At 35.5% G+C, this 17,305-nt stretch overlaps 1 protein-coding gene across 2 annotated transcripts in view; it reads right to left on the bottom strand.

Annotated features, from left to right (window-relative positions):
• Nucleotides 1-3,080: 3,080 nt before the first annotated feature.
• The window catches only part of LOC115218471 (protein SCAF11), a 37,900-nt gene continuing 23,675 nt past the window's right edge, over nt 3,081-17,305 (bottom strand). The window contains exons 13-15 of one of the 2 annotated variants that reach the window (XM_029788305.2): nt 9,854-9,940; nt 7,901-8,029; nt 3,081-5,926 (exon numbers count right to left, since the gene is read on the bottom strand). In XM_029788305.2, the coding sequence (XP_029644165.1) occupies nt 5,768-5,926; nt 7,901-8,029; nt 9,854-9,940 (375 nt within the window). In that variant the 3' untranslated portion in view covers nt 3,081-5,767. The remainder of the gene's footprint in view (nt 5,927-7,900; nt 8,030-9,853; nt 9,941-17,305) is intronic. The other variant, XM_029788306.2, reaches the window with a different exon arrangement.

Here is a 17,305-nt window from a genome sequence, read left to right as displayed (position 1 = left end):
TCTTATTAAGTAGGAAGGCTGACAAATCACAAACCCCATTAGGTAGATGGCCCTGCCCAATTTGTAGAAAAGATATTGGTAGAAACTCCATACGATGTACCCAGTGAAAGTTATGGACATAAAAATGGTGCAGCAATATCAAAGGAAGGTTAACTGGGAAGATAGTTTTTGTATGTGGCAGATGCACAGGGGCAATAAACACTAAAGATGTACAGAAAACAGATTCCATCACATGCCAGGGAGAAAAAGTAGAAGTAGTTAATAGCTTCCGCTGCCTAGGTGACCGAGTCTGTAGTGGGGGTGATTGCTCTGAGTGTGTAATGACTAGAATAAGAGTAGTCTGGGCAAAGTTCAGGGAGCTCCTACCTCTGCTGGCAACTAATGCATGTGTGCAAACTGCCATGCTACACAGCAGTGAAACATGGGCCATGACTACTGAGGACATGCGTAGGCTTGAAAGAAATGAAACTAGTATGAGCCACTGAATGTGTAATGTCAGTGTGCATACACGACAGAGTGTAAGTGCCCTGAGAGAAAAGTTGGACATAAGAAGCATCAGAGGTGGTGTACAAGAGAGACGACTGTGCTGGTATGCTCATGTGTTACATATGGATGAGGACAGCTGTGTGAGGAAGTGCCACTCCCTAACTGTGGAAGAGGTGGAGCCAGGAAGACATGGGATGAGATGACAAAGCATGGGCTTCACAAAGGCAATGACAGGAGATCAAGACCTTTGAAGATATGCTGTGAATGAGAAGACACGACAACTAAAGTGAAATCACAGCCATGGCCGATGCCGTTATTTCATGTCTGGCCCATTTAAGAGTACCCTTGATGCGTCGGGCAATATGATATGCTTCAGAAGACCTGTTGAGTCAAGTAAAACCAAAATCATAGCTGTGGGCAGTGCCCCCTGACTGGCTCATGTTCCTGTGGCATGTAAAAAGCAGCATCCGCTGGTTCCCAGTGGCATCATCTGAACATGGTCGATGCCAGTGTCTCTTGACTGGCTCCTGTGCCAGTGGCACATAAAAAGCACCATCCAAACATGGTCAATGCCAGGCCTGCCTGACTGGCTCTTGCGCTGGTGGCACGTAAGAAGCACCCACTACACTCTTGGAGTGGTTATATTAAGGGCATCCAGCTGTAGAAACGTTGCTGGATCAGATTGGAGCCTTGTGCAGCTACTGGCTCTCCATACCTCAGTCAAACCGTCCAATATGTTGATGGTAATGGAGGTTCTCCTTTTGATTGAAATATCTATGTTGGTGGTAAGAGACCCATATTTTGGTTGAAATATGTATTGGCAGCAATAAACTTGTTTACATCCACAGTAGTGAGTTGGTTGGCACCAGTTGAAATTCCACTTGTCTTTAGATGTGACTGATTTAATACGGTAAAAGCACTTTAAAAAAATGTTTATTCTCAGGAGTAAATGATTGCTAATCTAGGCACAGTAGCAGTATTTTGAGGGGAAATCCTAATACTTGGCTGGTATTTTATTTCATCAACCCCAAAAGGATGAAAGAAAAAGTTGATCTGGGTAGGATTTGAACACAGAATATAAAAAGCTAGAACAAATGATATTCTTATAATGGATTCTGATTTAGATACAAAGCCCCAGATATTTGACTGGTATTTTATTAACACTTCTTGATTTCTATAAATTCTATCATGGTGACAGAACCAACTACTACTACTCACAAATATGAGTAGCCCCTTATTTTGGCAAGTAAGAACAGCTCCTCTCTCTCCCCTACAACAGTTTCCTCAGCATGACATACCTTTGAATGAGATTCAACAAATGGTGGACTGGGAGACTTAGCTAGCTGTAGTGACAGCAGGTTGCTTTGGAGAACAGTAAGTCTAAGTACAAACTGGACACAGTATGGAGGGAACACATCAGTTGTTAACAGACAACCACTTCTATACCACTATCACAAAATGTAATCCATTCCAGGATGATAATTTGCAGATGAATACATCTTTATGAGTGACTCCTCATCAAAATGGTGGAGTTTGACTGATGCATTTTATCTTTCAGAATGATGATGATGAATCATCTAATCAGAAACATGAAGGCAACCTAATTGAAGTGAGGAAAAAAAAAGGAAATTATAAAAGATGATATGGAGAAGTGTTGAGGCACTTAAATACCTGAATAGAATGATTAATAGTAAGGATTGTGTAAACTGTTTAAAATAGAAAAATTATTTTCTAGCTGAGTTTGTATGAAAGGCAGCTATAAGGTCAACAAGGACAATTATTTCGGAGGGGGAGAGCTGAGGTGGGTGTCTTTGGTACACGAGATACAGTTGAACATTGTGAAAAGTAATAAGATGAAGCTGTATAGAAACATGACTAATTAACAATTACATGAACATTAAAATCAGATTAATCAATACGAATTAAAATTAGAAAAGAACAGAAGCAAGAAGATGAACTAATTATACAAAAAGATAAGGTTGTCACTTGGAAAACATCCCAGTCAAAATTTATTTTACATCTATCAATTTTTTTTAAATTTTTTTATGGTAGACAATAAAACAAGTCAGGAATTAAAGACTATTTCCAGAAAAACCAACTCAATTTTTTTTTCTTTTGTTTGTAACATGATTATGAATTGCAGAGTGAAGATGAATTAATAATAATAATTTTACACTTTAATAATTTATTATTGTTTAATCATTTCTTCAAAGTCTGAATTGTTTTGTGGTTTGTTTGGGTTTTTTTATCATTTTCTTTTAGTCGTTTTGAAAACAGTTCGACTAAAACAGTTTGTTGAATTAATTAATTAAAAAAAAATAAAGGAAAAATTCAAACGTGACTGAATTATTCAAAACAAAACAAAATAAAATTTCTTTTTTTCTTCATTGCCTTTAGTCTTAGGAAAAAGTTCTTGAAGAACTAATGGAAATGGCAGCACTACGGAGTTTATTGTTCACTCTTCTTTAAATACCAGAAAAATATTTACAGTTTAGAAAATTTATGGAGAGAGAGAGAGAGAGGTAGAGAGAAAGAGAGTCTGCTAGAACCACTAGCATGTAAACTGCAATATAATTTAGTTGGAAAATCATAAGAAATGTTTACATGTTGATTTTATTGTTGTTCTTGATGTTGATGTCCTTTAGGCATTCATTCAGTCACTTATTTTTCCACACATAAAAACAAAAAAAAAAATGATTTATATTTTCCTCTCTTCACCAGTTTCAATTTGTTTCTTTAAAACAAGAAAATCTCAAACATCAATTGTCTTTGATACATCTCTGTTGCATTTGGTTTTTATTTTTCAAATCCGTATCATTTTGCTCAGGTTTTCAAGAGAATTTCGCATATTTTAGTCCGTTTCTGGTTATTATTCCCTTCCTTCAGGTTTTCACAGATAACAAAACAATCATCAATCACAGATCAAAAGTAATCTTAGCTAGTAACTGCGACCAATAACCATCAATTGTTTGTTGGTTTCGTTTATTGTACTTCAATGTTTTTTTCTTTATATATTCTGTTACTAATTATTATTATTATTACTGTTTGTTTTACATATTTTTCTTTTTGTACCCCCCATTTTATATCACTGAAAATGTTGAATCTTTATCACACTTAGTCTTGGCATTAGTACACAGGACAAAAAATCCAACAAGGTATTTTATATACACACACACTCATACATACATCTACCTATATTATATATATATATCTATGTACATATACACATCAGTACATACATATATATATATACATCTATATACACATTTATACACACCTATATACATACTTCTCTATATATATATACACATATATAAACACACACACACACATACACACGTGTGTATAAATCAACCAGTTTTGAAAATATCTAGCTAGACCCAATGTTGTCAAGTGTAGAATGTAGCCAAAAGAAAAAATAAACGTCAACCAGTATCCATGGTAACATCATTAAAAGAAGGCAGTGTGGCTGGCAGCAGTCAGTCTCACTAAGAATTTGGTAACATTTATGCTGGAGTAGATTTTTCTATGAATGGATGAAGAGAGAGAGAGAGACAGCATCGTCGCGGCAGAAGATGCTATCCGATGTCTAAAAACTGACTGAAAAGCCAATAGTTATGAGTGACACAAGCACAAGAGACCCAAAAATTGACAGAGAATTAAGTTATTGTCCACACAACGAAATATGTCAGGTCTCTCAGATGTAGTTCATTATTCTTGTATTTCCAGGGTCCCATTTTAGATTGGTTTATATCAGAAGAAAAATACTTTAATAATAATCCTAACATTGGTACAAAGCCACATATAGATATTGAACCCTTCGCGCCATACTTGGCTGGAACTCATTGCCACAATGTTAAAATGATGAAAGGTAAAGTCAGGCCCAGATAAAAATTTCACTTTAAAAGGGATGGGATGTAATACCACAAGGCATTTCATTCACCACTTTGCCTGCTGCCCATTACTCTTTGATTACTTATTTTAATTAATGAAAATGATTCAGAAATTCAAGGCCAATGTTTGTAGGAATGGAAGGTGTAGTCTATTGAGTATAATTGCCAATATATCACTGGTATAGAGGTTCTTATAGACTAAGGATCCTCATCACAATGTGACACATCAAAGCAGAACTTGATGGGATCAGAACTGAGTAAACACCATAAACATATTTAGTGATTTACTTTACCATTTCTGCCTTAGTAATAATTTCTAATAAAATTAATAATAACAATAATAGTTTCTAATTTAGGCACAAAGCCAGCAATTCTGAAGGGAGGGGACTTAGTGGATACCATCGACATGAGCATGTTAAGTAGTACAAAGTTGACCACAGTGGGGATTTGAACTCAGAATGTAAAGAATTAGATGAAATGCCACAGGGCATTGCCTCCCTTGCTCTGACAAGTCTGCCAATCTACCATCCTAACCCTTTGGTTTCCTTTCTCAAAGAACATGCTCTATTATGCTATTGTCAAATAAAATAAAGGCTTACAAGAGCACAGGGCAGAAGTCAAATTTATCAACATCAATAGTTGACTGGTTGTTCATTTGATATCATCTCAGAAAACAAAGATCTAGCATGATAAGGTGGCAGTCACCCACATTTACCATGGTGGTAATGGCGGGGTGCCGAAACTGTCTTTGCTCCTGGGTGATGAAGACCTTTCCTATGCTACTTGGGAGAGGATAAAAGCCAAAGTTGACCCTAGCAAGATTTGAACCCAAAACACGAAGGGACATAACTATATATATATACTGTAAGGCATTTGTCCAGTGCTCTACCAATTCTGCCACTCACCACCATAATAATAATATGAAGATATACGGATGGAAAAATGAGTTTCATGGTAGTAAAAAAATGCAGAAAGTTTGAAGCTTGAGCCACACTGTTATGCAAGTTTGATTTAAATGAGGTTTAGGAGAGTCTCAGTGAGGTGGCCACTCATCAAAATAGTAAAATAATGATACTGCTGGCCATCAAAACTCATTGTTTCACTTACTCCTCTTTTTGTGTTCCTTTGTTTCTTCTCTCTTCTCCTCTTTCCTTGTGTGATTAAAAATGCATTTTTGAACAGCTTTGAACACCCCTCCCCACTCCACATACATACATACATATATATATATATGTGTGTATGTATATACACACACATACACAGACACACACATACACATGTATTTTACAAAACCAAATTTTCAAAACAGTCGGATGATCCCAGTTATCTCTCTGAAGGCTAGTAAAATGGTCCTAGGTTTTCTTTGAAAGCTAGTCAGATGCTGCTAGTTATCTTGAAGGTTTCTTTACCCGTTCACCATTTGCTTTGACACTGCTTTTCTTTCTGCGCTCCAAACACCGGCGCGTTTTACACAGTTTGTCCACATATGCCTCAATTAAAGCTTTGATTTTGGCCGGGTTGATGTTTCCACTCTTGCTATGGCAGATCTGAAATACAAAAATAGTTAATGCATTATATGCTTGTGTATTCATTATATATATCATCATGGATCAGATAGAATTCATTGAAATAAATTTACGCTCAGATTCTATTCCTGTTGCCCACTCTCACCTACTTCCAAGCAAGGTTTTCACAGAAGACTGGAAGCAAATAATACTGCTTCTATGATGGTGACACTTGTCTACAGTTATCATGCAATGTCAAGACAGAGACAAACACATACATGTATTATGTGTGTGTATATATGTGCATATACATGTATGCATGTGTAAAGCCACCTTCCTTAACCCCTTACCCAACAATTATTTTGAAAATAAATGTATTTTTTCAGACATATTTTTTAATTGTTTTATTTTACTATGTTTTGAATGGTGATTTCGAGGTATATTTCAAACCTTATTTATTATGAATTTTAATTCAATAATATTGATTTTAAATTACCGCTTTGGACAGAAACGAGTTAACCCGTTTTTTCCATAAATCATATTACTTTTACAAAAAATCATGTTATTTTATTTGGTTATCGACATGGTGGGGGTTATAATATAAAGGTATAAAAAAAACAACGTAAAAACAAAGTGAATACTTCTATTCATAAAATGTGCCTTCCAACCCTTCGACTGTCTCCAGGTGACTAAATCATACTCGGTCTTCAATGCCTTACTCAAGCGAAAGGTGGCAGAAATCGTCACTGCCAGACGTATAAAGTAAGCGAACATACTCGTATATGTCAAAAAAGAGTTTATAATAGACAAAGGAACTCGTTTGCTGTCGATTTTGGCGAGTCTATCTTTTGACGAGTTAACTCGCCAGAGATAGAAAAAAACGATTTCGGTCAAAACGCATATATTCGTTTCTGCCGGGTAAGGGGTTAATACATTTTACTCAGTTGAGGAGGCTTGTCTTGTGAGCTACTTGATGACCTCGCTAGTGCTGGTGCCAAGCAAAACGCGCACCCAGTACATTCTGTAAAGAGGTTAGTGTTAGGAAGGGCATCAAGGCCATGGAAACCATGCCAAAGTGGACATTGGAGCTCAACACACTCCTGTCAAACTACCCAACCCATAGAAAATCTGCCTCAAGAAATTCCATCTGACATGTAAGCATCACTACACCTACAAATCCTTTGATATATTCTCCAATTCTTTTCAAGAACAAAAACCATCCGGAATTCCCTCTGTCCCCATACTTTCTGACACAAGCTTAAAACTAATTGTAACTGTCTACTGTGCAGGCACTTTTTACTTTCACTGTTGTCATTCTTTACTTGACTCCATCATCACGTAACATCTGCTTTTCTATAATTGCATGGGTCAAAAAGAGTTTGAGACCACAGATTTTCTACAATTCAATGCCATTCCAGTCACCAAGCCTCACCTTGTTTCCAAGCAAGGTAATATTCCTCATGGTGAGACATGATTTTGCAGAATATTGGAAATGAAGGACATTGATTGTATGACAGTGACATTCATTCTACAATTATCACATGATGTACACACGCACATACACGATAGGCTTCTTTCAGTTTCCATCTTGCAAACCTACTCACAGGGGTTTTGTCAGCTCAGGGCTATAATAGAAGACCCTTGCCCAAAGTGCCATGCAGTGGAATTGAACCAGAAACCATGTGGTTAGGAAGTAAATTTCTTAACCACACAGCTACACCTGTGCCTATCACTGCTTTCTACCACTCTTTTACCCTCTTCTGATGAGTTGTAAAGCACCTGAGCATTGTATACAATAAGATTATTATTATTATATTGACCCCTCATCAGTACAAGACAGGTTGGAATAGTTGAGTATTGCTCCTCTTCCTCAGGCAATATTAAAAACAAAATTCCTTGTTTTTATGTGCATTACCTAACAGCTATAGTTCAGAAAAGATTCACCCATTAATATTAATTAGTCTTTTAAAAATCTGATAAGAGAAATTTGAAAAACAAAAAGAAAAAGTGACTTACTTTCGGAACAGCTTTCCGTAGAATTTCTTTATATTCGTTTTTGTCTATTTTTTTGCCACTATAAAAAGGCTTTATGGCCAATTTCACTTCATCTACAACACGCTCTTGTATTTGCAACTTCTTCATATACTGAAAAACAGAAAAATTTCACATTTATACATTGAAGAAAGAACAACGTTAGTCACTGATTAAATGATATAAATTATCTGAACACATATGGAAAACAACTCTTAACATATTTTGGTCTTATGAGACCTCATCAGCAAAGTACAGACTTAACGAAGAGTGAATCACTAAGGGTGGCAAATTGAACCTTTTGCCTGGTTTAATACCACCACATGGCTCTTTGAGTGCTTTTAGCAGAAACCATTTTGTTGTGGGTACCTTATGCCCTCTTCCCCCTCAAAGTTCTCAGAGACCCTATTAAGGATTATAGACACTGCATTCCCTCCTGACTAAATATCCATATGGTAAATGAAAGACAGAAGACGGAAAATACGAGAATTTCTATTAATCACTACAATTGTTTCAACACATCTAGCATCAATCCCTCACAGGTGGGATACTTAACTCGTTCAGGAGCATCCAATGGTGCAGATATGTCATATGTCTCTTCAGAGGATAAATAGACATAACTTGTTAAAATATACACTAGTTGGATTAAAAAATTAATGCTTCAATAGTTCCGTTCTGTTTCTTCCAAGTGACACGAAGTTGAACATTTAAAGAGCATGCAAAATAGGATTCTGACAGTAATATCTGAATTTACAAAAATCGTTAAGAATGTGAAGTGAAACAGAATCAAAACTATGAAGTAATGGTCTCAGCTTGCCAAACACTAACTAGTGAGAACTTATGACTAAAACTGAGGTGTTGCAAAAATGACTTTGATCAACCAAATATCCTCTTCTATCACAAGATCTTTATTTTGGTTGGTTTTAAGGAAAAAAATAAATCTTTGAAGTAGGAAACAGTCTATACACACAAAAGTACAACTGGAACAATATCAATATTTTTAACAAAAGGAAAAGATAAAATTCTGTATCAATGAATTTTTTCAGAGATGCCACATGTTAACTAAAAGCACTAAAATAACTGTGCTGACCTAATTTTATATAAAATTATTAAAAAGAAAATTAATTCCAAAGTATTGCTTCAGAAACAATTCTGTCTGATTTTAATAGAAATTACAAAAGTTCCTGGTCAAATTATTATAACAGGATTGGGTTTTTTTTTACCCAAATTGTTAGTATTTGTATTTCTAATCTAAAACCTTGAAAATAATTTCTAGAAAGCTAAACATATTTTGGACAACTACACTGATTCTCCTTTCTTTTTTTTTCTTCTTTTTTACATAAATAATAATAACAATTTTCTATCAAATAAAATACCACAGCAACCTTACTGAAGGTTCATTTTGTAAATCAGGAAAACAATGAAAGCTGTCAATGGAGTTAGGCTGAAAGCTGTACCTCATCAACATATAAAAACTAACACAATTCATTTGTCACATTATTACCTGACATTAAAATAAAATTATCAAAAGTTGATTAGATCTTCTTGCTAATTATTCCTTTTATGTTGTTTTTATAAAGGAGAGGCTAAATCAATGTTAGAATATATCTTAATGGAATTTACTTAACGTTGTTGTAGGGGTGGCAGAGAATTCAATACTGTCATGAATTGAACATAGAAACACAAGACACAATCGAACACTACCATCTCGATTAAATATAGTGGTAATAATTTTGGAAACAGAGTTTACAAAACCAAAAGATTTTTATTTTTAGAGATACAAAAAGTAAATTAAGCAGATAAATATATATATAAGACAAATTTCTTTTAAACTGTTATGTAGCTTAAACAAATAAACAACAGGAGATATGAGAACAATCCGTGAGTGACGGAAGGCAGCTTTTGCAATGAAATAATTCAAAAATTTGGAATGCTCACCCCCATGTAGCTGACCTTGGTAGATGTGGGTGATAGGGTTCGTTGTTGACATGTCTTTCGATTGCCCTTTGCGAGCCTTGATGCGTGCTGTGGGGATGATAAATATAGCGCTAAGAAAATCTGATCAATTCAGGGGGTCCATATCTTTGTGCCAAATAATTGCAACAAAGATGAGACAGGCAGAGAGATTTATGAAGATATTTTATCAACAATACTAATGGCCTAAAACAAACAACCAAAGAAATAGCTTTCTACTGCATCACTAGCTACACACAATTTAAACATATTTGTATACACATTTTATATATGCATATACATAATATATACATATATATACATACACACACACACACACGTGCATATACATATGTACAGAAATGTGTGTGTTTATAAAAGAAAGACAAATATATTTAGTGCTGAAAAGAAATAATTTTAACCTAAAGATGGGGAAACTACAAGAAATCTAATTTTTGTATTTTTTTGCATGAATATTCTAAATAACTCTACAAATAAGTGGCATCTCTGTTCATAATAACAGAATTTTAGTCATTCTCTTTAGCATATCAATAAAGAGAAATAAAAATTCTTTTTTTTTTTTTGATTAAGTATCAATTTCATGGAGAAATGATATTTCTATGAAGAAAACAAAATTGAGACTTTTTTCCTTGTTACATAATATTTCGAGATGACCGAGATCGTCCTTTAGCAGTGAGACAACAGGAGAGGTATACAAGGGTCATGTTCATGATTTTTTTCTCAACAGCATCAGTGAGCTAAGTGAAACAAAAAGTGCCTAAAGTGGTAATCAAACCAATTTAGCAAAAATAGTTGTGCCATGACAATAATACTACTAACATAAAATATAATAATAATAATGGTTTCAAATTTTGGACAAGGCCAGCAGTTTTATGGGAGGGAGTCGATTACATTGCCCCAAGTACTTTTACCAACCACCAAAAGGATGAAAGGCAAAGTCAATCTCTGTGAAATATGAACATAGAATGTAGAGCCAGAAGGAATGCCACTAAGCATTTTATCCAATGTACTAACAATTCTGCCAGCTCACTGCCTTAATAATAATAATAATAATAATGTTACTAATTTAGGTTTGAATGAAAAAGACAAATTATAAATTGAAACACAAATGACATCATGTGAAAGAGTGCTGAATATATATATGACAGATCACAAATTTTAGAATGAATGATAAAAATAGAGATTTCTGACAGAGTTACAGGGAAAGGTGCAGTAATACATTACAGGTATTTTATTGAACTAAACTGAGAAGTATATTGAGCAAAGTAATTTAGTCTAATATTGTATCATTTCTGTGGTTCAACTTTAAACAGTAGTTATTGATCCCCAGAACAATCAAAGGCAAACCTGACCCAGCAAAATGAGACCAAACACTCAATGCATTAAGTCCACCACCCTACCTGATGATGCTATTGTCAGTATCAAGTCAATGATGGCTAAGGCTATATATTACAGTATGTTCATAAATTATATTTACAACTTCCACAATTTATTGTATCTATTGAAATTGACATCCATCAATCAACTTGCATGCAACCAATAGCACACACATAGAAGTATTCTGATGTTTCTCATAAAATTTTGCCTTTTTTCCAATATACTCAGCTGAGTTGACCTTAGTTGTCAATTCTTACTGAATTTTTCAAATTGTAATGGTAGGACACGCTGTATTTCATGTTTCAACCACATTAGATTCAACTTGGCCTCTTTCTGCCTCTTCCAGAGATAATTCCAGGCCTCGAGTAAGGATCTCATTCTTATGTACAAAATTATATTTATTCACAAGAGAAAAGAGATATGCCTTTTTTTTTTTTTTTTTTGAAAAGACAGGTGGTAGAAGATGTGATGTGAACTGAAACCAGCTAGAAGATATGACTTTAATCATAACTTTACTATATCACAGCACCTGCAATAACAACAAAAATGGTTTCTAACACAGGTACAAAGTCACAAATTTTGTGGGAGGCTACATGTAGTTAATTAAATCAACTACAATAGATAAGATAGAAGTTGACCCGGGTGAGACTTGAAATCAGAATGAGGGACATAACAGCAATTTATCACATTAACTTAAGTTTACCAATTTGTAGGAGAAAGATAGAGGTGAGTGACTAACTGAGTATATTATTGGTACTTATTGATAATGGAAAATGGTAGATTCTTTCAGTGATAAATATCCTAAAGGTTTTAAGGGAGAGAAAAGAGTTGGTTGTGATGCTCACAGATTAAAAATAATCTGGGAACAGGAATATTTTTCAAAGAAATAGCAACAAATTTCCAAGCTGAATGGAAATGAGAAGGCATTATTTAGTGAATTTTATTGACTATTTTATTCAACACCAGAAAGACAAATTGGTGCCATGCAGATTTCATCTTGGGACAGTTAGACAGTGTGCATTGCTATATTCTTACTGAACCAGTTGCACTTCTTTTAAATAGTTAATGCTTTTGTGGAGAAATAAAACATCAACAACTTCATGTTGTCCTCCTTTAAAACCTCACAAACTTCCAGCATGAAGTCACTCTTTAAACAAATATTTGGGAATTACACCTCAGTAAGTACCAAAAATACATCAACATAGTCTTCTTAGATATTTATGTAATAGCATTATATACTGAAGCTTAGTAACTTTTTTAAAAAAATGAAGAAAATTGCTAACTTATAAATGGTATTCACAAATTAAGTTAAAAAACTTTCCTGGGTCAACTGTTTCAAAATAAAACTTCTGCATCAATTCCATTATCTAGTCTCAGTTTCAATACAATCAAAATATGTACACATTCAGAAGCTGCATAAAAGACATGCTGTAACTTCCACAGAGTGTTCCACACAAACACTGGTCAATGAGCCAAGACAGAATCTATATGGCAGCTCAACTTTTTAAGACCAGACTAAAGGATCACCTACCTGGTATATTTGACATGTTATTTTGAAATGTGCAATGAAAGAGCTGAGTACCAGTGGTCAAGTACAGCAAATGAAAGCAACAAACACTGACCCCACTCAACTACAATCTAAACTCAGTACAATAACAATATTAAACAATCATTTGTGGTGGACAATATCTTAAATCGTTTAACTGATTTAACAACTATATTATCCATTAATCTCTAAAAGATTGTTAAATCAGCACTTTCTCATCACCATTAGTGAAGATAAGCTGCTTGCATTTGATATGGAATGGTAAAGAGTAGTGCTAAATTCCTTAGGAGCTGCATTCTTGGATTTTTCATTTAGCTGTTACCCATCACATACTTGTGAGTCTAGCCAGAGAGAAGTAATATGGAGAAAAAGGGACATTGCTCTAGTGGTATTCTTGAATTACAAAACAGGATTTTAAACTTTCTGGATTGGATAACATTTTATTATTACTGAACAATTAGTTGCATAACCAAAGGCTGGATAATTAGACTCCAGCAAGACAATGCTCTACTAATTTTATTCAAGGCTTTTTTTTAAATACAGTGAAACCCTGAGTTAAAGAAAAATGGAGAGTGTGTGAGAGACAACAAAATCAAATGAGAAATGTAAGAGAATTTGGATTCCTGTTTATTTGGAATGATATTTGGTTTTGGTTACAACTATTTGCCAATATGGTGAAGAGCAATATTCTAAGAGGTAGGTTTAATAAAGCAATATCTACAGGAAAGCAAAATGCAAAGAAAATGTCTAAATAGCTTATATTCCAGCTGTAATGTGTATAACAGACTTACTGACAACCAGATGTATATTTAAGGAGTGGCATTCAGATACACTATTGCTATCTATTTCATATTAAGTATTTATTTTAACTATTCAGAAGCATTGCATTCAAATTTTCAAAATTTATCCTATGTTTAGTGCAGTGACTCAACATTTTTGTCCCACACACCACTTGCTCTCAAAAAAAAAAATAAATAAGTGCCCTAGCATGAACAAAGCCTGTATATATGTACACATGGATGTGTGTGTGTGTCATCACATATATATATATAATATATATATATATATATATATATATATATGATTGATTGATTTGATTTTAGTTTCAGCTCATTGAGCTGTGGCCATGCTGGGGCACCGCCATTATATATATTGAAAACCAGAGATAAAATCTTTATTGCAGGTTATATTTACTTTGTAACTTATGTTCCATACATACTATTGTTTAGCATGCTTTGTACAGCGAGAAGTACTAACACCAACCCTTTTACACATCATATCAGGTACATTTTATTGTGGCACCATCACAGAAGAGGAGATCATATCCACAACAAGGAGCACTCCGTCGGTTATGACGACAACGGTCCCAGCTGATACGATCAAGAGAACAGCTTGCTCGTGAAATTAATGTGCAAGTGGCTGAGCACTCCACAGACATGTGTACCCTTAACGTAGTCCTCAGGGAGATTCAGCGTGACACAAAGTGTGACAAGGCCAACCCTTTGAAATACAGATACTACTCATTTTTGCCAGCTGAGTGGACTGGAGCAACATGAAATAAAGTGTCTTGCTCAAGGACAAAATGTGTCGCTAGTAATTGAACTCACGACCATACGATCGTAAGCTGAATGCCCTAACCACTAAGCCACATGCCTTCACATATCCACAATAAAACTAAAGAGTCCTCTCATCCACACATCATGTATTTACTTACTAACCACATGCCATTTATATATACACACAAGGGCACAAGTTTGTGTGGTAAGAAGTTTACTTCCCAATCATATGATTTGGGGTTCAATCCCACTGTATGCTACCTTAGGCAAGTGTTTTCTATAGCCCCAGGCTGATCACAGCATTGTGAGTGGATTTGGTAGACAGAAACTGAAAGAAGCCTGTTTGTCTGTGTTACTATTTCTATGCCTTAACACTGCATGATGGTTGTAAACAAATGTCACTCATGTAAAGTGTCTATTTCCAATATTCTAGAATAATATGTCTGGTCATGGGGAAATATTACTCTTGGAAACATGAGTTGGCAACAGGAAGGGCATCCAGCCATAGGTAATCCATTTCAACAAATTCCATCTGAGTGTGGAAAAGTGGTCATTAAAACGATCATGGTGGTGGTGACTCATGACAAGGCTGGACTTTAAATTCCAAAATACAATCCTTCTGGCAGGCTTCAATACAGCCCCTGCCAACTTAGATTCACAATTCCGTGCTATGGAAAATACACTTGCTTCAAATAACCTGAAGTGGGATCAAACCTGGGACCTCATAGTTGCAAGAAAACTACTTAGCCATTCAGACATGCTTATGCTCATAGGCCGTTGCCAGTACCGCCCGAGACTGGCCCTTGTGCCGGTGGCACGTAAAAGCACCCACTACACTCAGAGTGGTTGGCATTAGGAAGGACATCCAGCTGTAGAAACTTTGCCAGATCTGGTGCAGCCATCTGGTTCGCCAGTCTTCAGTCAAAACGTCCAACGCATGCTAGCATGGAAAGCAGACGATGATGATATCTGTTCACCTTGTTTGTTTTACATCCATGTTCCCAAACTAGCACAGGTTATACACACACACACACAAACACACATTATTAAGGCATTGTTACACTACAGCCAGATGCTCTTCCTGCCACTAATCCTTACCTGTTTTTCAAACTGGGGAATTTTCATTCTGCTTGTCTTTGGAATTTCAGACCTACTAGACAATTTATTGACAAGGAAATGACAACAGACAACACCTACAAGTTCAAAACACTCACACATCACTTGAAAACAGAAATAGCTCCAACCAGGAAATGAAATTAGGACAAAGAATTACAAGCTTATTGAGACTTTCCTACTATGGCATTAACAGCTAACATTACCAATATAACAATCTGAAAATTGTAAGATCTGCATGGCAATAGCTGGCATATATATATATGGAAAACTTGCACTTACAATTACTATTATTGTTGGTTGTGTAAGGGAGTAACATAATATTGTCTATTGTTACTAATATTACAGTGGCTGAAAAGAGTGGATTGACAAGAGAGAAGCAATATTGCTGTCAGTAACTAATATTACAGTGGCTCAAGGGTGGACTGACAAAACAATAGTGAATACTAGCTTGAATGACAGTGTTTAGTTGCACTTACCACAACTAACAAATGCTCTGAGTTCAAATTACTTTGAGTTGGCTTCCTTTTAATAGCTCCAGTCAAAATTAAAGACTAAATTTCTTCACCCCAACTCCATCTCTACAAACTTGTGAAATCAAAGACATCAATATTCACTACAATTGCAAATTCTTAACTGTAACAGTCCTTTAATGAACTTTTTATATCTCTTTTACCGGTTTCAGTCATTTGACAGCGGCCATGCTGGAGCACCGCCTTTAATCAAGCAACTCGACCCCGGGACTTATTCTTTTGTAAGCCCAGTACTTATTCTATCGGTCTCTTTTGCCGAACCACTAAGTTAACGGGGACATAAACACACCAGCATCAGTTGTCAAGCAATGCTAGAGGGACAAACACAGACACACAAACACACACACGCATATATATATACATATATACGATGGGCTTCTTTCAGTTTCCGTCTACCAAATCCACTCACAAGGCTTTGGTCGGCCCGAGGCTATAGTAGAAGACACTTGCCCAAGGTGCCACGCAGTGGGACTTAACCCGGAACCATATGGTTGGTAAACAAGCTACTTACCACACAGCCACTCCTGTGCCTATATATTAATTATATTATTTTTCTCCTGGTTACCCAAGCTTGAGATATAATTTCAATTCCTGGTTGAAGATATTTTGCTTCTCTTAATAAAAGTAACCAAGTCAGTTTCTTGACTTTTCCCAATCAGTGGTCTTAAAAATCAATGGATGACCAATTCTATTGATCCTTTCCTAAATCTGACAGCTATTGCTCAATAAGCTACATGCACTAAAACCATGCAGACTAAAGTGTCTTGCCCATAAACATCACAAACTGAATACAAAGGATTTGAACGGTTAATGTATGAACACCAAAGCTCAACAGTCTACTCATACAACCATTCAAAAGGACAAGTAGAAGAGATTACTTGAGTTAGAACTTTTGGGGAAAATCAAAAAAACAGCTTATACCACCAAAAAATAGCAGCTAAATCTTCATTAAATAATACCCTACATCATCATTTAACGTTCACTTTCCATGCTGGCATGAATTAGACGGTTTGACTGGAACTGGTAAGCCATAGGGCTGCGCCAGGTTCTAATCTATTTTAGCATGGTTTCTACAGCTGGGTGCCCTTCCTAATGCCAACCACTCTGAGAGTGTAATTGAGTATTTTTACATGCCACTGATACAGGTGCCATATACATGACACTGGCAATGGCCATGGCTTCCTTTGGCTCATCTTAAAAATAAAATTAAAACATATCAAATAATATTCTCAGAGAGAGACTGTGTGGAAAATAAAAAGATGGAATGAGCATGATTAGAATACCCTTCCCC

Source organism: Octopus sinensis, linkage group LG13, assembly GCF_006345805.1.
Source record: "Octopus sinensis linkage group LG13, ASM634580v1, whole genome shotgun sequence".
Classification (NCBI taxonomy): domain Eukaryota; kingdom Metazoa; phylum Mollusca; class Cephalopoda; order Octopoda; family Octopodidae; genus Octopus; species Octopus sinensis.
This window is presented reverse-complemented; position numbering and strand designations above follow the sequence as displayed.